The sequence below is a fragment of the Narcine bancroftii genome, chromosome 3 (genome assembly GCF_036971445.1).
Source record: "Narcine bancroftii isolate sNarBan1 chromosome 3, sNarBan1.hap1, whole genome shotgun sequence".
Taxonomy (NCBI): domain Eukaryota; kingdom Metazoa; phylum Chordata; class Chondrichthyes; order Torpediniformes; family Narcinidae; genus Narcine; species Narcine bancroftii.
In genome coordinates this window covers 6764775-6790681 of record NC_091471.1, presented here as the reverse complement: position 1 = coordinate 6790681, position 25907 = coordinate 6764775, and the positions used below count along the sequence as shown (strand labels likewise).

The window sequence follows — 25907 nt, the reverse complement described above, 5'->3', positions numbered from 1 at the left end:
TGATAATGGTGGGACTGACCTGTGATGGGATTTGGTTCTGCAGTCATAGTATATAGCACAGAAATAGTTGTCTCTCAGGTGTTTTCTAAATCTTTACCCTCTCACCAACCAAGCCCTTCTCATTCTGGATTTCTCCTAAAAAGAAAGTCTGCAGCTATCCATCTTATCTATGGGCCTCATGATTTTATACACCTAAATCAGATCTCCCCTCTACCTCCTTCACTCCAGGGAATGCAGCCCCAGCCTGTGTCAGTCTCTTTATACATCATTCTCTGAAACCTCTTTGTGAATCTTTTCTGCACCCTATGTAGCTTAAACTCATCTTTTCTATTGCGCGGTTCGACAAGAATTGCACACAGTCATTCGTCCTGCCTCACGAATGCCTTGTACAGCTGTAACACTTGACACGTTCATGAAATAAATTCTGATTCTTAGATGACGTCCCAACAAAGTGTGTCATATGCTTTATTCACACCCTGTCTACCGGTGCCATGCCACTTGGGGATCAATGTACTTCTACCCCTATGTCTTGTAGGGACATTGAGTGGGCTGATGATGTCACGGGGCGGGACTTCCGCATTGTGGAGAGAGAGGTTCGGGACTAGCAGGGAAAAGCCTGTGCATGCAGATATTTACTAAGTATATCGTAAGGCAAAGTATATCAAAAGGCAAAGGAGGAAAAACCCAACACCCAACCCCAACCAACCAATTTTCCCTTGCAACCGCTGCAATCGTGTCTGCCTGTCCCGCATCGGACTGGTCAGCCACAAACGAGCCTGCAGCTGACGTGGACTTTTTACCCCCTCCATAAATCTTCGTCCGCGAAGCCAAGCCAAAGAAAGATATCGTAAAGTAAAGCAAGCTACGAACGCAACTCCAGGCTCAAGGTCGTCTTTATTACGAGTGTGTTTGAACCCAACATGACAAGTCTCTCTGTTCCACACCTCTCCCGAGGGCCCTATCATTCATTGTGTAAATCCTGCCCTGGTTTAACATGGAACCGTATGGACTCTTTGGCCTACAATGTTGTGGCAGCCGATATAAACCAAAGCACCAGCAGCTCGTGTTCGAATGTGGCGCGGTCTGGAAGGAGCTTACATTCTCCCTGTGTTTGCGTGGCTTTCCTTTGGGTGCTCTGATTTCCTCCTACCCTCCAAAAATGCGTGGGGGCTGTATCCCATTGGATGACTTTGGGTGGAAGGGCCCTTTTACTCTGCTGTTGGTCTAAAAAAAAGCTATTCCCTTCCCTACCTCACAGCCCATTCCTCTCTATTTTTTAGTGAAGAGTCTATCCTCCACCACCATCCCTGGCAATGCATTTCAGGCACCCTCCACTCTCTGTGTAAAATATTTACCCCTGACATCTCTCCTAAACATCCCTCCACATAAATGTCCTTTGGTATTGGCCATCCATTGCTATCCTTGTTGTTCACCCTTTCTGTCCCTCTTATATATTTGCATAAAGTCGCCTTTCATCCTCCAACACTCTCAATGGACAAGTCCTAGCTCAGTCAACCTTCCTTCATGACATGGTCTCCAATCCAGGAAAACATCCAAATTTAAAATGTTTAAATGAAGACATACAGCATTATTTCGGCCCCCGAGTCTGTGCCCCCAATTTACACCCAATTAACCTACACCCCTGGTACATTTTGAAGGGTGGGAGGAAACTGACATGGGGAAAATGTACAAACTCCTTACAGAGAGCGCGTGATCCGAACCCCAGTCCCGATCACTGGAGCAGTTGCACTAACCACTATGCCAATCGTGTCTCCTCTGCATCTTCTCTAAAGCTTCCACATCATGCCTGTAATGAGGTGAGCAAAACTGAACGTAACACTCTTAACTTCCCAACTATTCCTGAGCCAAATTCCATCTGCTGGTTCCAATCCCACTTACCTGTTTGATCTAGATTATGGTGTAGCAAGTTTCCTAATGACAGCTTAGATGGAAGTAAAGTTCCTTGATGTCTATCCCACTGAGATAATTATTCTGTGTAAAATTCCAGAATCAGGATCAGGATTTATTGCCATGAACAAGTCACGAAATTTGCTGTTTTGTGGCAGCGTCACAGGGCAAACGTTCATACTATAACCATCTTACAACAATAATATAAAAAACATTTCAATAAAAAAGTACGAAAAGTAAGGGAGTGTCCTCTGCATTACAGGAACCTTTGGAAAGAATTGTTGGTGTTGGAAGGGAATGGCAATTTTCATAAACAGGTCGAGTACCCTTTATCCAAAATGGGACCAGAAGGGTTTCAGATTTAACCATATAACCAAATAACAATTACAGTACAGAAACAGGCCATCTCGGCCCCTCTTGTCCATACCAATTTAAGTGATCTCTAGTCCCACTTATCTGCTCCCTGTTCATAACCCTCCAATGCCCTCACATCCATGCACTTATCCAACCTTCTCTGAAATGGACTTTGGAATAATGATTCGACACTGTGACGCTGACAGATCCACTCCATCAATACATGGTCGAGATCTTCACGTTTAGCTTTATGCTTAACTTCTGTCCATCACTTTCAACAGTTTATCCTTCTGTTTCTTCAGGTCATAGATGGTGGTCGTTCTAACACCATTCGCCTCTTTCTTTCTTCTTTAATCTTTTTCATTGGTTTTTATAATAAATACAGTACAATGAAGAAAAGGGAACAAAACTGAAAATACAAGATCACACGTATATATATCAAGATAAAACTTCAAGCAGTATAAACTCACCCCCCCCCCCCCCCCACTGCACTGGGTGACGACAGAAAACACACACGCACACACATTAAAAACCACCTAACCTACACTATTTAAAATAAAAAAAGTAACCAAAAAATAGACATCTGAGCAGCTTGTCCTGAGGGTTCCATATATTTTGTAGCTTTTGATTCATACCGTGAATCAAAAAACAAAGGTAAGATTATATCTCATCTGGAAGAGTGAGAACATCTAATCACATTAAAAACATTTACATCAAATAAAAATAAGACATAAAAGGTCATCGTGTATCTTCAAATTTCACCTACATAATGTCTAAATTTTTTTTTCTAAACTTAAACAGGACATAATATGAAAAAACCATTGAAAGTCTATTGGCGGACTAGAGTCTTTCCATTTGAATAAGATGGCTCTTCTAGCCCATACTCTTCTGTAGGACGTTTCACACAGTTCCCCAGTGGCTTGACTTTCTGTGCTATAGATAAACATAAATGCTTCCTTTTTTTCTTAACACTGTTACCCATAGGGTAACAATGTCATTGTACTATAGAGCAGAAAATAAGCAAAAAGCACAGTGAGTAAATGCACGTAGGTCTGGTGGTGAAGATGGTAACAAACTGGTGCCAACATAGCGTCAGAGCCCCACATGGGCAAGAGAGGTCAGGTGTGGAATCTTCCACTTGTGGCTTCAAAGGTTTTCTGATTTTGGAGCATTTCAGATGTTCGGTTACTCAACCTGTACCAGAATAATATTGGAGCATGGTAGATGATCAATTACAGAGAATTAGCAAGGGATTGCTTAAGGTGGGATGTGGGTGGAAAGAAAAAGTTTGAAAACCACTATTTTAATCGTCCCTAATTGACTCGTTATGTGCACGGTTTCAGAACTCCAAAGGAAATGGGGCAATGGCAATTTTTCTCAAGCAAAATATTTTAGTAACAATGGGGTCTAGAGCAGTGATTCTCAATCTTCCCTTCCCACTCACAGACCACCTTAAGCAATCCCTTACTAATCACAGAGCACCGATGGCATAGGGATGACTTAAAGTGGGATGTGAATGGAAAGAAAAAGGCTGAGAACCACTGGGTGAGAAGAATTGTGTTATATCAGCCATGTTGGTACAGATTCTGTCTGAAAGATCTACTCATTGATTTGCAACACAGTAGAAGCCAATTCTGGCCATTTAAACCCATGTGGTCAATTACACCCAATTAAAGTACAACCCTGTGCATTTTGGAGGGTGGGAGGAAACCAGTGCACCTGGAGGAAACCCACGCAGACACAGAGAAAACATACAAACTCCTTGTAGACGGTGCCTGATCTGAACCGGGGCTACTGGTGCTGTAATAGCCTGTAGTAACCATGCTCCTTGAGGCATTAAACAGATCGAATCTAACATTTGCTATGAAGGGCATTACGTTTATATTTAGATAGGGTATGGGGATAAGGCTGGAAAGGGGTACTGATGGTAGTGATCAGCCATGATCTGTAAAATGGCGGTGCTGGCTCGACGGGCCGAAGGGCCTACTCCAGCTCCTATTGTCTATTGTCTATAGTTAATTTGATTAATTAACCAGTTGTGTTTGTTCTTCAAATAAAGGATCAACAGCCACAATCAACATATCAAAACGATTATAAGAAATTTTCATCTGTGGCCGCTCGACTGGCCAAAGAAAATCCCGCCAGGCCCAAGGCTGACAATCTGGAACTTCCAATGGTAATGGAGAATAAATAGAGTCGTAGAGTTTTACAGCGTGGAAACGGGCTCTTCAGCCCAACTCATCCAAGTTGCCTGTCTGAGCTAAAAACACGATGCTGGAGAAACTCAGCAGGTCACACCGTGTACTTTACGTAGCAAATATAAAGGTACATGAACCCGGGCCTGAACCCTTCTCTGAGCTGCATTTGGCCCATTTCCCTCCCAACTTTCCCTCTCCACCTACCTGTCTAAATACCTTCCCACCTCTACCACTACCTCTGGCCGCTTGTCCCACAGGACCAACCACCTGTGTAAAAAGATTGCCGCCTTTAAATCTTTCCCCTCTCACCTTAAGCCTATGTCCCCTGGTCTTAGATTTTCCTACTCTGTGAAAAAGACTACAACCATCCACCTTAACTTTACCCTTCATTATTTTACATCCCTCTTTAAGCTTACCCTTCAGCCTCCTGTTCTCCTGATGACACAAGACCTCGTGTCCCCGTAACCTCATTGTGAATCTGCACCTTTTCCAGCTTTATGACAATCTTCCCATAACTATAGTAAGGGGCCAGAACTGCACGTAATACCCCAGGTGTGGTCTTGTACAGATGTAACATGTAACTCCTGTACTCATTGTTCTGACAAATGAAGACCAGAACAGGCAGTCCTTGGGTTACGAACGTCCAATTTATGGACAACTCGTACTTATGAACGAACTACACGCGGATTCTGGTGCGTCAGCTCGTGTAAGGAAAATGCCGTCCACCATTTTAAGTCGGATGACATTGCCGTTAACACTGTGTTGAGTGTGCCTACGTTAAGAAATTAACTCCAGTAGTTTTATATGCCTAGAAAGGTAACATATATACTATATGCTAAGATAAACATTTGACTAACTGATGCTAAATAAAAACCCATATGTACCTATTCCGATTTACCTACAAATTTGACTTAAAGACAGACTTAGGAATGGAATCTGGTTCGTAACCTGAAGACTGCCTATATGCCAAATGGCAGCACTGTCGCTGACGTGGACCTGCAGAGAGCAAGGAGAGGAGGCATAGAGCTCCTCCGCAGGGTCCTACTGCGTTGGCTCTGTCCAGGCTTTAAATCCAGCCTGTTAAAAGAGCTGACGGTGTTTTATTTTAAAATCATGCGACAATAGGTCTGGGTCCAAGATAGCAGCACCTGTGCTGGCATTGGTCTCGAGGGGTTGCAGACCCTGGGGAAGCAGGGGAACTAGAAAATGGAGAGCTGCCGCCCCCCCCCCCACCTCCATTTAAGAAGGAGAAGCAGGGGAGACAGCCCTAGAGGTTCGGATCTGGAGCTCGGGGTTGCCGACAGTTTGGAATGAAGTCTGTGTGGCTGCGGAGGGTGCGGGAGGGCTGGAGGCGAATCCATGGGCACTCAGTGACTCTGGGGAGACTCTCTTTTGCTTTTCTTTCTCTGACTGTAAGGGACACCAGGCAATGCTAACGGTGAATCTTTGTCTGAATACAGTGTGTAATATTACATCTGTTTCATTACATGACAATAAAAGAATCTCAAATCTTGGAAATGTTTTCTTCACCACCCTATCGATATGTGTTACTACTTTTAGGGAATTATTTACTTGTGCCCCAGGTCTTTGTCCTGAGCCCTGATATTTACTGTACAAGTCCAGCCATGGTTTAACTTCCCAAAATTGCAACTTCTCTCACTTGATGAAGTTCAGTCTTTTATTCCTTGGCCTACATTCCCTGTTGATCCAGGTCCTGTTGTAATGTTATAAAACCAATTTTGGTGTCATTTACAAATGTACTAACCATGCTAACCGCATTTTCATCCAGATTGTTAATATTGAGGACAAAGGTGGACCCAGCACCCATCTCTGTGGCACACCATTGGGCACAGGCTTTCAATCTCCACTACCACCCTTATGACTCCTATCACAGAGCCAATAAGCATGGAGACCAGATGGAACTACTTGGCATAAGCTAGATCCTCATTGAGGGGTCAACAGTGGAGAAGGTCAAGAATTCTTGGGTGTCAACATCTCCGAGAATCTGTCCTGGGGCCTCCATATCGATGCGATCATGAAGTAGGCTCGCCAGCGGCTATACTTTGTAAGGAGTTTGAGGAGATTCGGTACGTCACCACAAACTCTTGAAAATTTCGACAGGTGGACTGTAGAGATCATTCTGACTGGTCGCATCACTGTTGACACCCAGGAATTTGAAGCCTCTTAATCCTCTTCAAAGCTGACACCTTGATGAGGACTGATTTGTTTACTCCTGATTTCCCCTTCCTGAAGTCCACAATCAGCTTTTAGTTTGCTAATGTTGAGTGGTATGACACCACGCAACAAGCTGATCTATCTCCCTCTTGTACGCTTCCTCATTGCCATGTCGATTATGATGAAAAGCAAGATCAACTAGCACCAAGCAAGGGCAGCATGAGATCAATGTGGTGGGTGGGGATCATTCAGGAGCCTGATGACTGCAGGGAATAAACTGTGTTTAAGTCTGTTGGCGAGCGCATTCACATTCTCAAGCCTTCTTAAGGGAGGAGGGAGAAGAGAATGTGTCTGGTGTGGGATGGGTCTTTCAGTAATTTAGTTGTCTCTCCAAGGCTGTGGGAGATATAGATGGAGTCCGTGGAGGGGAGGGAAGTTTTTGTTTAAAGTACATTCACTACCTTCTGTAGTTTCTTCTGATCTTGAGCACAGCAGCTCTTGTACCACACTCTGATGCATCCAGTATGTCTGCCTTCGATGGAGCATCTGTAGAAGATGTTGAGGGACAAGGGGGGAACATGTCGAACTTCCTTCCTCTTCTAAAAAAGTAGAGATACAGATGTACTTTCTTGACCATCACATCGGTGAGCTTGTCCCAGATCAGGTCATTGAAGATATTTATTCGGGAGAACCTGAAACTATCTGCTCTTCTGATTTCACCACTATCAACGTGGACAAGGATGTGGACTCTTCCCCCCACCCCTGAAGTTATTGATCATCTCCTCTCTCTTTTGTCGTAGGGATATTCTGGGCTTGGGGGGGGCACAGGCTCATGGCTAAATTAAATTAAAATTACTCCCTTGCTTCAAAGTAGGGGGGGGGGTGGTTACGTACCAAAGGGTGGGAAACAACACCCTTAAAAATGCTGAACGCTTCAACTTCCACAGGCAGTGAGACCTGCCGAACAACTGATGAACTACTAATACAAACCCTCCAACCCTCTGCGATTTATTTTGTGACTGCACTTCCTGAGTTGACTGAAGCGGGCAAGGCTACCAGCCATCATTATCTCGAGGAGGTTTATTGAGTGTCCTGGCTGGCTGCATCACAAAGTGGTACCATTACAACAGAGAAATGGCAATCTGCAGGACCATAAGAGTGGCAAAGAAGATCAATGGAGTCTCCCTCCCACCCACCCACCCCATCGACGTGATTGACCAGGATCATTGTCTGAAGAGGGTGCGCAAAATCGTTGAGGACGCCTTCCGCCCTGCACACAGCATCTTTCAGCTGCTCCCATCGGGGAAGAGATCCAGGAGGATCAGAGCCGGCTCCACCAGGCTGAGGAACAGCTTCTTCTCACGGGCAGTGAGGATACTGAACGACCAAAGGAACTGCTCACACTGACCGTCTGAATTCTCTCACATTCATAAAACATGTAGCGGTGGCGACACTGCTCACTGAAGGATCGCACAACCCGACGGGTTGAGTTCAGTGAGCAAAAACTGATTTATTGCAGGCTGTCTGTCTAGTCTTATGCTCCCAGCCTGGACCTGGCTTAGAACCGTGCTGGGGGGCCCCGACGTCACCGGGGCATCACATGGGTCCCCAAGCACGGGCTTCTGAGCCCAGTGCCGAGGTCGGGAGGAAACCCCCGACGGCGCCATTTTGGCTGGCTGCCCCGCCGCGTGCGTGACAAGAGGAGCCAGTTCGCCTGCCTAAAGGCGTACTGCCACAAACATTTATGTGTGTGTAGGTGTGTGTGTGAATACTTGTCCTGCATATGTATTGTTTCTCTCTATGTGTGTTATGTCTGTATGTGTGGATGCCACCCAGATCAAGTGCTTCACAGTCAGGGCCAACCAGAAATCATGGTTGGATGCAGAGGTCCAGGTCCTTCTCAGAGCTTGTGATGCTTGCAACAGGGTGTAGGATGGCACTAAGATCAGCCCGGCTGAACTCTCCCGTGCAATCCAGAAGGCAAAGCGGGGATACACCCAGAAGATCCACAGACAGCTGTGCGAATGAGGCACATGTGGCAAAGGATCAAGACTATAATGGATCACAAATCAACCTTGTGAGTTAAAGCCAATGACATCTCCCTTCTGTACAGACTGAACACCTTCTCTACACAGTTTGATGGGAAGAACAGGATGATGCCAAAGAAAGCTCCATGTCCCCCTGATGAACTGCTCCCGTCCCCCCCACCAACACAGCCACAGCCACCTATGAGGAGAACCCCTATCCAAGGTAAACTCATACAAGGTGGCGGGACCAGACAACATACCTGGTCGGGTACTGAAGGACTGCGCAGACCAACTGTCAGAGGTATTCACGGATATCTTCAGCACCTCACTGCAGTAATCCATCGTTCCCACAGGGTTCAGGGAACCCACTTATCATCCTGGTATTCAAGATGGCAACAATGACAGGCCTCAATGGCTCCCGCCCTGTGGCACTAACCTCCAGCATTATGAAATGCTTTAAGCTCTGGTGATGAAACACACCTCCCACGGATGCTGGATCCAATTCAATTCACCTATCGTTGTCTGAAGAGGGCACGCAAAATCATCGAGGACCCCTTCCAGCCTGCACACAGCATCTTTCAGCCGCTCCTGTCAGAGAAGAGATACAAGAGGATCAGAGCGGACACCACCGACTGAGGAACAGCTTCTTCCCATGGACAGTGAGAATGCTGAACGCCCAAAGGAACTGCTCCCACTGACCCTACAAGACTCTCATATGTACAAAACAATATATACACTATATGTGTGTGTGTGTGTGTGTATGTGTGTATGCGCGCGCGTGGGCGAGCAGGCGTGCATATCTTTTTTCTTTGGCTTGGCTTCGCGGACGAAGATTTATGGAGGGGGTAAAAAAGTCCACGTCAGCTGCAGGCTCGTTTGTGGCTGACCAGTCCGATGCGGGACAGGCAGACACGATTGCAGCGGTTGCAAGGGAAAATTGGTTGGTTGGGGTTGGGTGTTGGGTTTTTCCTCCTTTGCCTTTTGTCAGTGAGGTGGGCTCTGCGGTCTTCTTCAAAGGAGGCTGCTGCCCGCCAAACTGTGAGGCGCCAAGATGCACGGTTTGAGGCGTTATCAGCCCACTGGCGGTGGTCAATGTGGCAGGCACCAAGAGATTTCTTTAGGCAGTCCTTGTACCTTTTCTTTGGTGCACCTCTGTCACGGTGGCCAGTGGAGATTTTTAATATATATGCAGGTATACAATATACTGTATGTATATGAATACTTGCCCTGCATGTGTATTGTTTGTTTGTGTATTATGTCTGGTTGTGTGTCTGCATGTTTTGCACTGAGGGCCTGAGAATGCTGTTTTGTCGGGTTGTACTTGTGCAGTCAGAAGACAATAAACTTGATTTGAATTATGCTATTGTTGTTGGTGTAACTGACATTATCTGTGTAGCTCATACCCTTGGTTGAACTAATTGAACTTTCTTTTCATCGTAATCGAATGTGGGAGAATGAATGTGGGAGAATGAATGTGGGAGAATGAATGTGGGAGAATGAATGTGGGAGAATGAATGTCGGAGAATGAATGTCGGAGAATGAATGTCGGAGAATGAATGTGGGAGAATGAATGTGGGAGAATGAATGTGGGAGAATGAATGTGGGAGAATGAATGTGGGAGAATGAATGTCGGAGAATGAATGTTGGAGATAGCTTGTTAGTCAGTTTGCAGAAATACACTTAAGTATTTTGTGGCAAATAACCTTAAACTTATCTTAGAACCTGAAGTAAGAATGTCAGAGCATCCGTATATTGCTCTTGTGTATATGAGAATAAACTCTTAGACTCAAACCCTTCCACACACTGAGTTTGCAGGCACAATGTCTTCACATAGATTTTAAATTTATATTTAGACATACAACACAGTAGCAGGCCTTTTCGGCCCACAAGTTCGTGCCGCCCAATCACACCCAATTGAACTACAGCCCTCAGTCCGTTTTGAAGGATGGGAAGAAACCTGAGCTAAACCCATGCAGACGTGGGGAGAACGTACAAACTCCTTACAGACAGCACGGGATTCGAACACTGGTGCTGTGAGTGCGTAGCTCAAACCGCAACATGAACCGTGCCACCCATTATCATGTTGCTCCAATGAATCTTATAGAGATAATGAATTATTCGTGACTACAGATCATCAGTTAATTGTAGATTCTTTTCTGATTAGGATGGTATCAGAGAACAATATCCCACAACCTACTTGGATGATTACAAGCCAATGAACAAGAGGAGGAGGGCTCGAGTATCTGAGTTTCCACATGTCAGAGTCAAGGGATACATCAATCCAGAGGTAAATCATTCAGTAAAGCCCTGATAATCCAGCCCCTCAGGGACTTTGGAGGAGATGGACTGGAAGATCTTCTGAATTTTGGGATATTACTGCTCTTACTCAACCAACGCACATTTAATTCAGCGTCAAAATCGAAATGCTGGCAGAAATCAGTGGGTCAGGCAGCGCCTATGTTGGAAAATGGATGGTTGATGTTTCAGGTTTGCAGAACTCCTTATTCAGTTTAGACCAAAGGAATAACTTCAGACTCAATTTACTTTAAACCACACACCGTTTACCATAAATCCTCATGTAATTGTCGACACTGTGTAATAGTCAACCACTCTTTTTTGGCCCAAAAACCACGTGTAGCCCATGTAAAAGTCTTCCTCCTCTCTTTTTTGGCTTTGACTACCCGCCCATCCAAACTCCTCAAACCATGACTGCCCACCCTTCCGAGCTCCCAACGTCTCAACCACCCACCCATCCAAGCTCCTGAAGCCCTGACTGCCCCCCCCATCCGAGCTCCCGACCACCCACCCATCCAACCTCCTGCCGCCTTGACCGCCCAATTATCCAAGCTCCCAACACCCTGACCACCCACCCATTCGAGGTGTCAATGCTCCGAACGCATATTCACCACTTGGTCCCAGCCATCCGATCTCCTGATGCCTTGAATGACTCAGGTACTTAACGCTGTCAAAATATGACCTGTGTGAAAGTCAACCCTCTCAAATTTGACCTGAAAAATTGTTTTTAAAATTTTGATGATTACACACATATATATGCCATTTACAAGCTTACATTGCTACGTTGATGTATATAGTCTCGCCCGTGAAGCTTAAATATTTATCACCAAGTGAGCCACAAACAAGGTCCAAGTCTGTTACCTATACATTTGTTGTCATGCACACTGACAGATCTCTGCCAGACACCCTGGATTAGTGACTCACAGCTATCTCATGCTGCAGACATGTCCTATATTAGCCTTCAGCCCCTCAGCGAGAAGGAACCAGCGTGCTTCCGTCAGTTCCCCCTGCAACTATTATATACATAACAAGATTAGTTAAGCCATCAACAGATAGTTAAGGTTGCGAACACATTTAGACATGTCCCAATACTTCTTGTTCCTCAGGTTCAGAATCAGAATTTATTGTCATGAACAAGTCACAAAATTTGTTGTTTTGCGGGAGTGTCACAGGACAAACATTCACATAAGCCACCAAAATAAAAACAGTGCACGAAAAGTCAAAGTGAGGCAGTGTCTTTGGTTCATTGATTATTCAGGAATCTGATGGCAGCGGGAATCTGATGGCAGCGGGAAGAAGTTGTCCTTGTCCTTGTGCTTGTGCTCTGTACCTTTTTCCCCCAATGGTAGCAGAGTGAAATGTAGGGAAATGTAGGCCCCATTTTGCAAAAGTGTTTTGCGTTAATACTTAACAAAAAATATAAACAAGTGTATATAAAAGGCAAGGGACAGGACTAAACAACAAAGCCAATAATGAAACTATTAATTTAAAACGTAATGTCCCTTTTATCAACAAGCATTGAAACTACTCACAGGCCTGAAATCTCAAAGTGATAGCATTTATCTGCTGTCAAAGCCAAGTTTCCTGAAATTTAATAAAGAGGTGTGTGTGTGTGTGTGTGTGTGTGTGTGTGTGTGTGTGTGTGTGTGTGTGTGTGTGTGTGTGTGTGTGTGTGTGTGTGTGTGTGTGTGTGTATGCAGGTTCAACGCAGATATCTCCTTCTTCTTCTTTGGCTTGGCTTCGCGGACGAAGATTTATGGAGGGGGTAAAAAGTCCACGTCAGCTGCAGGCTCGTTTGTGGCTGACAAGTCCGATGCGGGACAGGCAGACACGATTGCAGCGGTTGCAAGGGAAAATTGGTTGGTTGGGGTTGGGTGTTGGGTTTTTCTTCCTTTGCCTTTTGTCAGTGAGGTGGGCTCTGCGGTCTTCTTCAAAGGAGGTTGCTGCCCGCCAAACTGTGAGGCGCCAAGATGCACGGTTTGAGGCGTTATCAGCCCACTGGCGGTGGTCAATGTGGCAGGCACCAAGAGATTTCTTTAGGCAGTCCTTGTACCTTTTCTTTGGTGCACCTCTGTCACAGTGGCCAGTGGAGAGCTCGCCATATAACACGATCTTGGGAAGGCGATGGTCCTCCATTCTGGAGACGTGACCCACCCAGCGCAGCTGGATCTTCAGCAGCGTGGACTCGATGTCTATTTATAAACCAATTACACAATACAACAAATATATGAGCATGAAGAAACTGATGGGGGAAGACATGCCCTATCGAACTACCACTTGATAGCGAGGCAGACATGATCACTTGTGGTGCGTGTGCAGGGCGAGCATTGTAGCAGTGAGAAGAGTGGGAAAATATTTTTTTTAAATTTGTGCTTGTGGCCACCACTACATATAATAAATTTGGAACATGCTAGTTTTAGTTAAATGCATTTATTTATCTTTATCTGTATTAACTTTTTATGAATCCTCTTTAAAATATTAATATTTTGTGCTAAAGAATCCCCCCCTTGACTCTCTTTACAATATCAATATTCTTTACCAAGGCAAGTAGTCCCCCTCAAAATTGTAGGCCCATCCCAACTGGCTCACCTGCCCCCCTCCCCCATTCTGGCCATGATGGCCTGGTTGGTGAGGGTCCTTGCAGATAGAGGCTGCTTTCTTAAGACACCATCTTTTGTAGATGTCCTCAATAAAGTACAGTCTGATGCCCATGATGTCGCAGTCTGAGTTCACCACCTGCTGGAGTTTTTTCTTGTCCTGAGCGTTGGCACCTTTGTACCAGACAGTGATACACCCAGCCAGAATGCTCTCCATGGTACACCAGCAGAAGTTTTAAAGAGTCTTCAGTGACCTACCGAATCTCCTTAAGCACCTCACAAAGTGTAGCCGCTGGTGAGGCGCAGCCTTGTTTCCGAAGCAAGAGTTTCGATCCATTTCTCTCCAGGCTCATTGCATTTTGTATTTTCTAGCATCTGCAATCTCTCGCCTGCCTCGCCGATTTATTCTGCTACCTTCAAGAACCTGTGGGCACACATTCCAGGATCACCCTACATTTCTCATTTAGTGCCCAGTCTCCTCACTCAGATTGAAATCCTTGTGGCATTTTGCTGGCTTGTCTCTTGATCTTCTCAGGCAATCCTGTTGGGGTCGACCATTTGTCTCCACTCCAGTTCAGAGGTGGCTGATAAGGGCAACATGGGTCCTATAGATTCTGCTGTGCGGTGGGGTGGTGGAGAGCAGGTGGCTTTGATGGGACAGGTGGGAGAGTAATTTGGGAGTTAAGGCATTCCTCTTCATCTTTTATCTTGGCTACTGTGTGTGCCTGACAAATGAAGACAAGGTTCTCAATTCCATTCCAAATTCCACTCAGTCTCTATTTTGAGTATCGGGGTAGCAAAAATAGAATTGAGATAAGATGAGAATTTATTGTCATGTACCCAACTACAATGTACAGATGCACCAGGGATGAAGGAGTTGGCCTATGAGGGGAGATTGACTCATCTGGGACAGTTTCGTTGATATTTCCTCGGACCTTGAGAAAGACAAGTGTTGAAATTGCAGGGGCCCGGACAGATATATTCAAAATGTCCTTGGTAGAGGAGCTAGAGGATTGGAGAGTAACTCATGTTGTCCTGGTGTTTAAGAAAAGCCCGAAAAGTAAACCAGGAAATTATAGGCCAGTGAGCCTGACATCAGTAGTAGGTAAATTGTTGGAAGGAGTTCTGAGAGGTAGGATATGTAGTTATTTGGACAGCCACAGGCTGATCAAGGACATGCAGCATAGCTTCATGAGTGGTAGGTCATGTTTAATGAATCTTGTAGAGTTTTTCAAGGAAATTAATAAAAAGATAGATGAAGGAAAGGCTGGGAATGTTGTCTACATGGATTTCGAAAGGCCTTCAACAAGGTCCCACATGGAAGGTTAGTTCAACAGGTTAAGGTACTCGGGATACACAGAGGGGTTGTAAACTAGGAAAAAACAGAGAGTGATAATGGATGGTTGTTTCTCAGACTGGAGGCCTGTGATGAGTGGTGTGCCTCAGAGATTTGTATTGGGACCATTGTTGTTTGTTGTCTATATCAATGATCTGGATGATAATGTGGTAAATTGGATCAACAAGTTTGCAGAGGAAACAAAGATAAGGGGCGTAGTGGACAGTGAGGAAGGTTTTAAAAGCTTGCAGAAGAATCTGGACCAACTGGGAAAATGGACCAGTAAATGGCAGATGGAGTTTCATGCAGACAAGTGTGAGGTGATGCATTTTGGAAGAGCAAATCAGGGTAGGACGTACACAGTAAATGGTAGGGCACTGAGGAGTGTGGAGGAGCCAAGAGCCTGGGGATACAGGTACATTGTTCCCTGAAGGTGGTGTCGCAGATGGACAGAGTTGTAAAGAAAGCTTTTGGCATCTTGGCCCTTATAAATCAAACTACTGAGTTTTGGAGTTGGGATGTTATGTTGAAGTTATTTAAGACATTGGTGAGGCCAAATTTGGAATACTGTGAGCAGTTCCAGTCACCTAGCTACAGAAAGGATATCAATAAGATTGAAAGAGTGCAGAGAAGATTTATTAAAATGTTGCCAGGTCTTCAGGAGTTGAGTTACAGGGAAAGATTAAACAGGGTAGGACTTTATTCCTTGGAACGAAGAAGAATAAAGGGAGATTTGATAATGGTTTACAAAATTCTGAAGGGTATAGACAGTAAATGCGAGTAAGCTCTTTCCACTGTGATTAGGAGAGATAAATATGCGAGGACATGGCTTTAGGGTGAAAGGGAAAAGGTTTAGGGGGGACACCTTCACTCAGAGAGTGGTGGGCGCGTGGAATGAGCTGCTATCTGATGTGGGGGGTGCGGACTCGATCTTGAGTTTTAAGAATAAAATGGATAGATACATGGTTGGGAGCAGTCTAGAGGGTTATGGAATGAGAGCACGCTATTGGGACTAGCTGAACAATGGTCAGCACAAACTAGAAGGGCTGAATGGCCTGTTTTCTGTGCTGTAGAGTTCCATGATTTTATGGTTCTATGGAATTTAAAAGAATGAGATGGGATCTTATAGAAATATATAATTATGAAAGGCCATATAATTATTAAAGATTGATGTAGATAAGTGGTTCTCACTGGTAGGGGAGACCAGGGTAGTAAGAACTGCTTTTCCCAGAGGGTGGTGAATCTGTGGAATTCGCTGCCCATTGAAGCAGTGGAAGCGACCTCAGTAAATATACTTAAGATAAGGTTGGATGGATTTCTACATAGTTGGGGAATTAAGGTGAAAATGCAGGTTGGTGGAGATGAGCCGATCATCAGATCAGCGTGATCACATTAAAGGGCGGAGCAGGCTCGACAGGCCGGATGGCCGACTCCTGCTCCTCTTTCTTATGTTTTTATTAAATTCTTATTTGCTGCAGCCACACAGACACACAAGATACTCCAACTACAAAAGTATAAGAATACAGTAAAATCCCTGGTGTCCGGCACCTATAGGGATCGCAGATGTTGGGATATGCGAATTTTCCAGTTGCCTGACGCTCACTAACTAATACACCTGCATTAACAGTTTAAAAAACAAAGAACATTGCAAAATGTAGAGTAATCTGAAAAAAAAATCAGAATTGTGGAGTGAAGAGAGAGTGAGGAGGAAGGTGAGGTAATAAATTCAGATCCTTACCGGGGCTCGGGCCTCATCGGTTCGAGCAGCAAGTCGGATGAGGCGGTGACCGGAGCTCGGGCAGTGTTCAGATGAAGAGGAGCAAGGTGAGAGTGATGAGGTTAATTGGTCAAGGGCCAACAAAAGGAGAGTAAGGCAAAGGAATGGCCAGCGAGGAGTGGCCCAGTGAGTGAGTGGCCCAGTGAAGGAGTGAGGCTTTGAGGCTTTGGCTCGAGAGACTTCAGTCGAGCGTATCAGGATTAAGGTAAGACTGTCTATTTGTCACATATTAGCTTTTTATTTTATTTTTGTTTCTCTTCATAAGGTGAGGGGGAGAGAGGCAGGATGTATGTGAGAGCAGTTTGCTGTTCTCAGTGTCAGATGTGGGAGGTCTTGTATTCTTCTAGCCTCCCGAACGTCCATGTCTGCACTAGGTGTGCTGAGCTGCAGTGTTTCAGAGAACTGGAACTGCAGCTCGATGACCTCACTCTGGTCAGGGAGAGTGAGGCCGTCGTAGATAGGAGTTATAGTCACCAGGGAGGGCCATGTGGGTTACAGTTAGGAGAGGGAAAGGGAAGAGACAGGTGCGAGAGAGGGCCCCAGACCCTGAAGCCCTCAACAATGGGTACTCCTCCTTGAATACTGTTGCGGGGGGGGGGGGGGGGGAAACAGTCAAACTGGGGAAAGACTCAGTTGCTCTACCTCTGGCACAAGGTCAGCCTCTGTGGCCCAGAAGGGTTGGGAAAGGAAGAGGAAGGCAATAGTTATAGAGGATTCGATGGTCAGGAGGACTGATACGGGATTCTGTGGCTATGATAAAGGAAACTGGATGGTGGTTTGCCTCCCTCGTGCCAGGGTCGGGATGTAACTTCTCACGTCCAAGACATCCTAAGGGGGGAAAGTAATGAGCCAGCGGTCATGGTACATGTTGGTATCAATGACATAGGGAGGAAGAGTGAAGCGGTGCAAAAAAATGAATATAGGGAGTTAGGTCGGGAGCTAAAAAGGGTCATCTCTGAATTACTTCCTGTGCCACGTGATAGTGAGGGGGAAAATAATATCAGGTGGAGGATGAAAGCGTGGCTAAAAGGGTGGAGTAAGGGGCAGGGATTTGAGTTCTTGGATCACTGGGACCTTTTTTGGAGGAGTGGGACCTCTACCGAATGGATGGGTTGCATCTGAATCGCAGAGGGTCCACGATCCTTGCAGGGACATTCGCTAGGGGGATTTAAACTAGGACGGTTGGGGGAAGGGGTCCCTATAAAGGACAACAGCAAAGAGACGGTTTGTCCACAAATAGAGAAGGCTTGTAGACAAAGTTTGGGGGTGGAAAGGCAGGTGATCAAGAATGCAAATGGTTGGTGGAGTGATGGAGGGGGGGGATGATGGTAATAAATACTAGAGTTGACTGTAAAGAAGGGGACAAACAAAGGGAAAGATGTGGGAAATCTCTGAAATGCATTTACTTTAATGCTAGGAGTATTGGAAGGAAGGTGGACGAGCTGAAGGTGTGGATAGACACTTGGCAGTTTGACGTCGTGGTGATTACTGAGACGTGGTTGCAGGAGGGTTGTGACTGGCAGCTAAATATTCCTAGATTTCACTGCTTTAGGTATGATAGAATTGGAGGGGTAAGGGGGGGGGGGTTGTGGCATTGCATGTCAGGAAAAAATATTACATCGATGCTGATGCAAGATAGATTGGAGGGCTCATCAAGAGAGGTGGTATGGAATGGAATTAAAAAATGGCAAAGGAGAAGTTACAATTATAGGAGTGTATTATAGCGGGGAGCGAAAAGTAGAGGAGCAAATCTGTAAGGAAATAGCAGAGATTTGTAATAAGCACAGGGTTGCATTAGTGGGGGATTTTAATTTTCTTAATATACATTGGGATACACATTCTATGAAGGGGCTGGATGGATTAGAATTTGTAAAATGTGTGCAAGATAGTTTTTTGCAGCAATACATTGAGGTGCCCACTAGAGAAGGGACAGCGTTGGATCTGCTGTTGGGGAATGTGTTGTAACCATGACCAGAAATGTTAAATAAGGAACTGAACTCCCACTCTTGGTTACTCAGAGTAATGAAACAAGAGACACAGAGGTTTCCCAAAACACCATGCTCTTAAGACTATTTACACAAAATGGCAAAAAATATTTATAGTATTTACACAAGCTTGTGACTTCAAGTCACAGGGCAATCTCGTGAGTCCTTTCGTTAATGGATGGCTCCCATGGCAACACCCACTCCTGGTGACTGTGGGTCATTCTGATTAGGACTCCCTAGCACCTCCCCCTTTGAGTTGTTACTCATACCGAGTGTAGACTTGGGTCCACTTGGAAGGACTTGACTGGTTGCAAACTCTTTGTGAAGTTTCTGCAGGTTCCTGTGGAGCAGCAGGTAAAATCTCATTTTCCTGTGATGGTTGTTTTTGCACCGCTTCACTCTTCCTCCCTATGTCATTGATACCAACATGTACCATGACTGCTGGCTCACTGGTTTCTGCAGTTCAAAAGTTTCCAACAGAGCATCTAAGTTGAGTTGCTCAGATGTCTCAGCGAGATTACGTTTGGTTGGTCGCAACTGGTTGGCATGTCTAGTCCATCTGTTCGGTCCAACCTGCACATGATAGAGAACCTCCCCGATCTTCCTCAGGATTCTCCCCAGCTGCCACTCACCCGTCTTCACCCTGTAGTCTCGCACCAGCACATGTTGTCCATCCTGAAACGTTCTTTGTTTTGATCCATGCCAGCAGTTCAACTGTCTTTCCATATACAAATCTCTCCGTCCAGGTTCTGACTTTTGTGGGAAAATAATGTCAAATGGTGCTCTAATTTTCCTACCAAAGATGTTTTCCACAGGCAAAGTGCTACCGGGACTTTGTGGGTTTGGAGTGATCCTGTATTTTAACAAGAATGTCTGTAAAATCTCCTCCATTGGACCCTCCCCCTTGGCTTTGTTTAGAGCCCATTTAAATGTATCCAGAAAGCATTCTACTGCAGATGGTATGGAAGTGAGCGAATATGAGTGATGCCATATTGTTTGCAAAATAAATCAAATTCAGCTGCCATGAATTGCGTCCCATTGTCCGAAACTAATGTTGCAGGAACACGAAAACGATTGAACATGGACTTGAGTTCCATAATTGTAGCCGATGCAGTTGATCTGGTTACCTTGATGATCTCCGCCCATTTGGAGTATGCATCCACTACGATTAGATAGTACTCCCCAGTAATTGGTCCTGCATAGTCTACATGGAGACGATTCCATGGCCCGCTTGGTTGTGGCCAGGAACGTAAATTTGTCTTGACAGGGAATTTCGCAGCCGAGACACATCTGATACATGACCGTGTTAGTTGTTCAATCTGGCCATCCATCAAAGGCCAATAAACATAGCTTTTTGCAAGGGCTTTTCCACAATTTAGTTCGGGATGTCCCCTGTGAAACTGTTTTAGGATTGCTGATTGCAGAGTTTGTGGTATCACAATCCTTTCTGCAAACAAAAGACAGACGTTAGAGATTGTTAATGATCCTTGTCTTTTAAAAAAAATGGTTGAATTTCCATTCTTGGACAAGTTTTTTGGCCACCCTCTACAATGGTAACGCATTATCTCTTGAAGAATGTCGTCTTTGCTCGTTGCTTGTCTGACTCTTTCTGCTGTAACAGGCAGTGAGTTAATAACATCTTTAAATACTTGGTTGACTTCTGCCTCTACCGAGAGTTCCGCAACAAGAATATCTTCCGGCTCTGTTTCTTGTTCACTAATGAGTCGTGACAAAGCATCAGCTTGTCCGATACCTGTAGTTGGCAGGTATTTAATTTTGAAATTATACCCAAGAAGCATGGTTGCCCATCTTAGCAGTCGGTTTGCCGTGTAAATTGAATTTCCTTTCTTTGAACCAAATACTGCTAATAGTGGCTTGTGATCTGTCAGAAGAGTGAATTGCCGTCCATAGAGCATTTTATGAAATTTCTTCACCGCAAAAACAATTGCTGGAGCCTCCTTTTCAATTCGTCAGAATTACACTCTGCAGCGGTTAGAGAGTGGGCTGCGTGTGCTATGGCTTTTTGCTTCCCATCTGGGAATATATGTGAAATGACTGCACCCACCCCAGACTATGATACATCTGAAGCTACAACAATCTCCAAGTTTGACGTAGTGCGTCAAAAGAAGGTTCAATTTTAACATCGTCTTAACTCGATTAAACGACTCTTGACATTTTGAAGTCCAATTCCATTTGATACCCTGTTTAAGAAGCTTGTTGAGTGGATCACGGAGTTTATTCATCTCCATCAGGAATGAAATGTAATGATACATAAGACCCAAAAATGAACATAGCGTGATCACATCTGTGGGTGCAGGCATGTGCCTGATAGCATCAGTGTTTTGTGAATCTGGCCGTCGTCCATCTTCGACAATGATAAAACCCAGATATTTCACAGATTTCATGAAAAATACTCATTTTTCTGGATGCACTCGAAACCTATAGTCTCTGATGTGGGACAAAATGCAATCAAGGTGATCAAACAATTCGCGAGCATGGGCTCCCATGACCAGGATATCATCTAGGTACACTGCAACTCCCGGAACACCATTCAGCATTGTCTCTACGATCTGTTGAAAGATAGCTGGAGCAGTCTTCACTCCAAATGGTAGACGTGTGTATCTGAACAGTCCTCGATGCGTGTTGATGGCCAGCAAATCTCTGGATTCGGCATCAACCTCCACCTGTAGATATACCTCTGCTAAGTCGATCTTTGCAAAACATTTGCCCCCAATCAGTTTTGCGAAAAGGTCATCAGGCAATGGCAGTGGGTATTGATGGTCGTCCAATGCTGCATTCAAACCAGTTGAAAAATCAGCACACAGATGTATGGATCCATTAGATTTCTTCACCTCCACGATAGATGCAGCCCAAGATGAGTAGTCGACTGGTTCAATCACTCCTTCATATTGCAGCCGTTCCAATTCGTGCTCCACTTCTTGCAGTGCTGCGTATGGGACAGGCCGTTTTGTCTTGAAAGTCAGTTTCACATTTGGCAAAAGACAGAATTTTGTCTTTGTTTTAGTGCACTGTCCGAGGCCTTCGGAAAATAGGGCGTTGCTTCAACTCTATCAGCAACTCTTGTGCTGTATTTGCCGCTGTTGGGGGATGTGCCACTTCCAACTTTTGACAAATATCGTTAAGTGGGCGGTCAAGTAGGTTCAACCCTTCGATCCAGTCGAGGCCCATGAGATCGAGGTTAGGACATTTTACCAAATAACATGATCCATTCTCTTCTGCGCCACTTAAGCTGATGGAACAGTCAACGGAACCGAACAACTCCAGGAACCTCCCAGAAGCGTTCCGTGCCATGTTTTCGGTTGGAGTCACCTCTGGCTGACCAATCTGCTTCCACATTTTCTTTTATATTAGGGTTATATCAGACCCTGTATCAATTTGCAGCCTCACTGGAATGAAGTTTATGTAGCGCTCGTGTTCTCGAGTGCCTAACTTCCTCAACAACAGCCTAATCTTCCACGCCTCACTGAACTTGGAAAAGTCTACTGAAAACAAGTCTTCATACTTTCCATACTAAATTTCAAATGACTCCGAGTCATAATTAAACTCAGTGATAGAGTCCATTAATGCGTCTGCAGAATTTGTTTTAAGTGCAGGCTCACCTTCCTCAAAGATTAAAGCTCCCACAGACATTTTTGCTGCCAGCTGGTCCATTAATTTTGATTGTATGAGCTCAAAACTCTCTTGCTGCTGTTTGAGCACGGCCTTGAGCTGTTCCATTGCTACTGACATTTGTTTGTTCAATTCAATTATCCAAGGTCCTCATCGCCAAAATATGTTGTAACCGTGGCCAGAAATGTTAAACGAGGAACCAAACTCAGACTTTTGGTTACCCAGAGTTCGGTATTCACTAGGGAAAAGGGTATGGAATCGTGTAGAATAAGAGAAGCAAAAGGGGTGATTATGGAAAATGTATGGATTAGAAAAGAGGGGGTATTGGAACTTTTGAGGCAATATGAAGGTGGATAAGTTTCCAAGTCCCAACGGGATTTTCCCCAGGACCTTGAGGGAAGTCAGGGAGCAAATAGCGGAGGCTCTGACAGTTATTTTTCAACAGACTCTGGAGGGAGGTGTGGTGCTGCAGGATTGCCATAACGCAAACATGGTTCTTCTATTTAAAAATGGCTCCTGGTGTAGGCCCAACAATTATAGGCCAGTAAGTTTGCCAGTTGCTTGAATTCTGGAGACCGGGGAGTTTACTTTATTACCATAATATACTAGGACAGCAAAAGAGATAAGAAATAGAGGGGATAGATGGATAAATATTCAAAGTTGCCAGTTTGTGCAAGAATGAAAAAAGTGATGTTTCAGTCATGCAGCTCATGTTTTTGTCGTCCTGGAGAAGTTTATGGTTAGAGTCAGGGTAGAACAGGGAGGTTCAACGGCCTGATACCTGGTGGATAAAAACTAATCTTGGACCTGGAGGTGCTGGTCGTCAGACTTCTGTTTCTTCTTTAGGAAGGCGGCAGTGAGAAGAGGTTGCGACCAGGGTAACAAGGCTCCACAGTGACATTGGCTGCCTTCTTGAGGCAGTGCCTCACGTGGATGTCTGCAGTGGGTGGGAGGTCAGGGCCTGTGGCTTGGTTTCCCATTCTCTACAGCCTTCTGCGATCCTGGATACTCGAGTTTCCAAACCAGGCCGCATTGCAACCAGTCAGTACACCTTCCCTAGTGCAGCTGTAGAAGTTCGATAGAGTGTTCTATACGGTATTCAGTCCAGGGAGACAGAAGGGTATTGCTCTGAAGGGTTCAGCCTCCCAATTCTGATGCCTGTTAAATGGCTTGTGAGAGGTGTTATGGGGTCCAGAGGACCCCAAAACCCAGCAGCAATAAATATGCACAACACAAGGTTACTTAAACAAAAGTAGTTTTTAAATTATAATTGAACAAGAAAAGATTTAAACTTTAACTTATTACTTAACCTACTTACTTAACCTACCTAACCTACTTAATCCCCCCTCTAATACTAAGCATGTGTGTAATGTATAGTTAAGATTAGAAAAGTTCTTTGGATCACAGTCCAATCTCACTAGTTGCAGGCAATTCTTGTTCTGTGCACAAAAGTTAGCATGAACAAAGTTCACCAATCTTTGGTGCTTAATAGGCAAATGGTTACCACTCAGGAGGGTTCTTGCTGATTTTCAGAGAGATTCCTTTTGTTCCAGGACATCCGCACCTGATTCTTTTCCAATCAATCTTGCTGACAAAAATTGTCCCCTTCAGGGTTCTCCAGATGATCCTCTTTCTTTCAGGTCACTTCAGATAGCTAATCTTCTCCTTTGACCAGGCAGTCTTCCAAACGTTTGCCAGCTTCGTCCTTCTGGAACTGATTTCTGTGTCTCTCCTCTCTTTTTAACTCCCTCCCTCTCTGAGAGCAAAACTGATCTCCCTCTGGCTGCAAAGATCACATGCTCTCCCAGGCCAGCTGATTTCTGTCTCCTCTCTGTTTCATTCCCTCCCTCTCTCTCCTCTCTGTCTCTGCCTGTAAAGATCAAGTGCTCTCCCAGGCCAGCTGATTTCTGTCTCCTCTCTGTTTCACTCCCTCCCTCTCTCTCTTCTCTATTTCACTCCCTCCCTCTCTCACCTCTCTGTCCCTACCTGTAAAGATCTCGTGCTCTCCCAGGCCAGCTGATTTCTGTCTCCACTCTGTTCCATTCCCATCCTCTCTCTCCTCTCTGTCCCTGCCTGTAAAGATCTCGTGCTCTCCCAGGCCAGCTGATTTCTGTCTCCTCTCTGTTTCACTCCCTCCCTCTCTCTCTTCTCTGTTTCACTCCCTCCCTCACTCTCTCCTCTATGTCCCTACCTGTAAAGATCTCATGCTCTCCCAGGCCAGCTGATTTCTGTCTCCTCCCTGTTCCACTCCCTCCCTCTCTCTCCTCTCTGCTTCACTCCCTCCCTCTCTCTCCTCTCTGTTTCACTCCCTCCCTCTCTCTACTCTCTGTCCCTACCTGTAAAGATCACGTGCTCTCCCAGGCCAGCTGATTTCTGTCTCCTCTCTGTTTCACTCCCTCCCTCTCTCTTTCCTCTCTGTCCCTACCTGTAAAGATCACGTGCTCTCCCAGGCCAGCTGATTTCTGTCTCCTCTCTGTTTCACTCCCTCCCTCTCTCTTTCCTCTCTGTCCTTACCTGTAAAGATCACGTGCTCTCCCAGGCCAGCTGATTTCTGTCTCCTCTCTGTTTCACTCCCTCCCTCTCTCTCCTCTCTGTTTCACTCCCTCCCTCTCTCTCCTCTCTTTCCCTGCCTGTAAAGATCACGTGTTCTGCCAGGCCACTGATTTCTGTCTCCTCTCTTTTTCACTCCCTCCCTCTCTCTCCTCTCTGCTTCACTCCCTCCCTCTCTCTCCTCTCTGTTTCACTCCCTCCCTCTCTCTCCTCTCTGTCCCTACCTGTAATGATCACGTGCTCTCCCAGGCCAGCTGATTTTTGTCTCCTCCTGTTTCTCTCCCTCCCTCTTTCTCCTCTCTGTCCCAACCTGTAAACATTTTATGCTCTCCCAGGCCAGCTGATTTCTGTCCCCTCCTGTTTCACTCCTTCCCTCTCTCTCCTCTCTGTCCCTGCCTGTAAAGATTACATGCTCTCCCAGGCCAGCTGATTTCTGTCTCCTCTCTGTTTCACTCCCTCCCTCTCTCTCCTCTCTGTTTCACTCCCTCCCTCTCTCTCCTCTCTGTTTCACTCCCTCCCTCTCTCTCCTCTCTGTTTCACTCTCTCTCTCTCTCTCCTCACTGTTTCACTCCCTCCCTCTCTCTCCTCTCTGTCCCTGCCTGTAAAGATCATATGCTCTCCCAGGCCAGCTGTATTCTGCAACTTTGCGGCTCTCTGCGAAAAGCACCCTGCCAAAGTCCTGCAAAAATTTGGTGTTTTGAAATGTGTGTGTGCAAGGTGCTCTAGCAACTCCTCCCAAGCCACCTCTAAATACTCTGTCACAGAGGAGCCAAGAGTGATGGTTAGTAAAATCATACAACCATGGTTCTGTGCCCAAGAGAGCGGTGCCTGCGTTCGCAGCGGCCACACAGGATTTCAGACTCTGGGGGAGCAGCAGACAAGTGGAAGGGCACCATAAACAGTGAGAAACACCAACCCACACTCCCCCCTCATTGAGAAGGAGCAGCAGAGAAATTGACTCTACAGGACAGTGACCACGGCAGTAGTCTAGCGAGGGGCTCAGCAGTTGAAGGACCCACACAGGCTGTGTGTGACTTGCTGTCGGGGAAAACCTGTGTGGGCGGCTGAAGACCGG

The 25907-nt window shown here is 45.5% G+C and overlaps 1 protein-coding gene across 10 annotated transcripts in view; it reads left to right on the top strand.

The window, feature by feature from the left end:
• LOC138756955 (uncharacterized) overlaps positions 1-25907 on the top strand; it is an 85139-nt gene that overhangs the window by 1159 nt on the left and 58073 nt on the right. For all 10 annotated transcript variants that reach the window (XR_011353248.1, XM_069923451.1, XM_069923453.1 and 7 more), the window contains 2 exons: positions 4322-4438; positions 10827-10949. Coding sequence is in view for 9 of the 10 variants with exons in the window: in XM_069923451.1 (XP_069779552.1) it covers positions 4322-4438; positions 10827-10949 (240 nt within the window). In the remaining variant the exon portion in view is untranslated. The remainder of the gene's footprint in view (positions 1-4321; positions 4439-10826; positions 10950-25907) is intronic.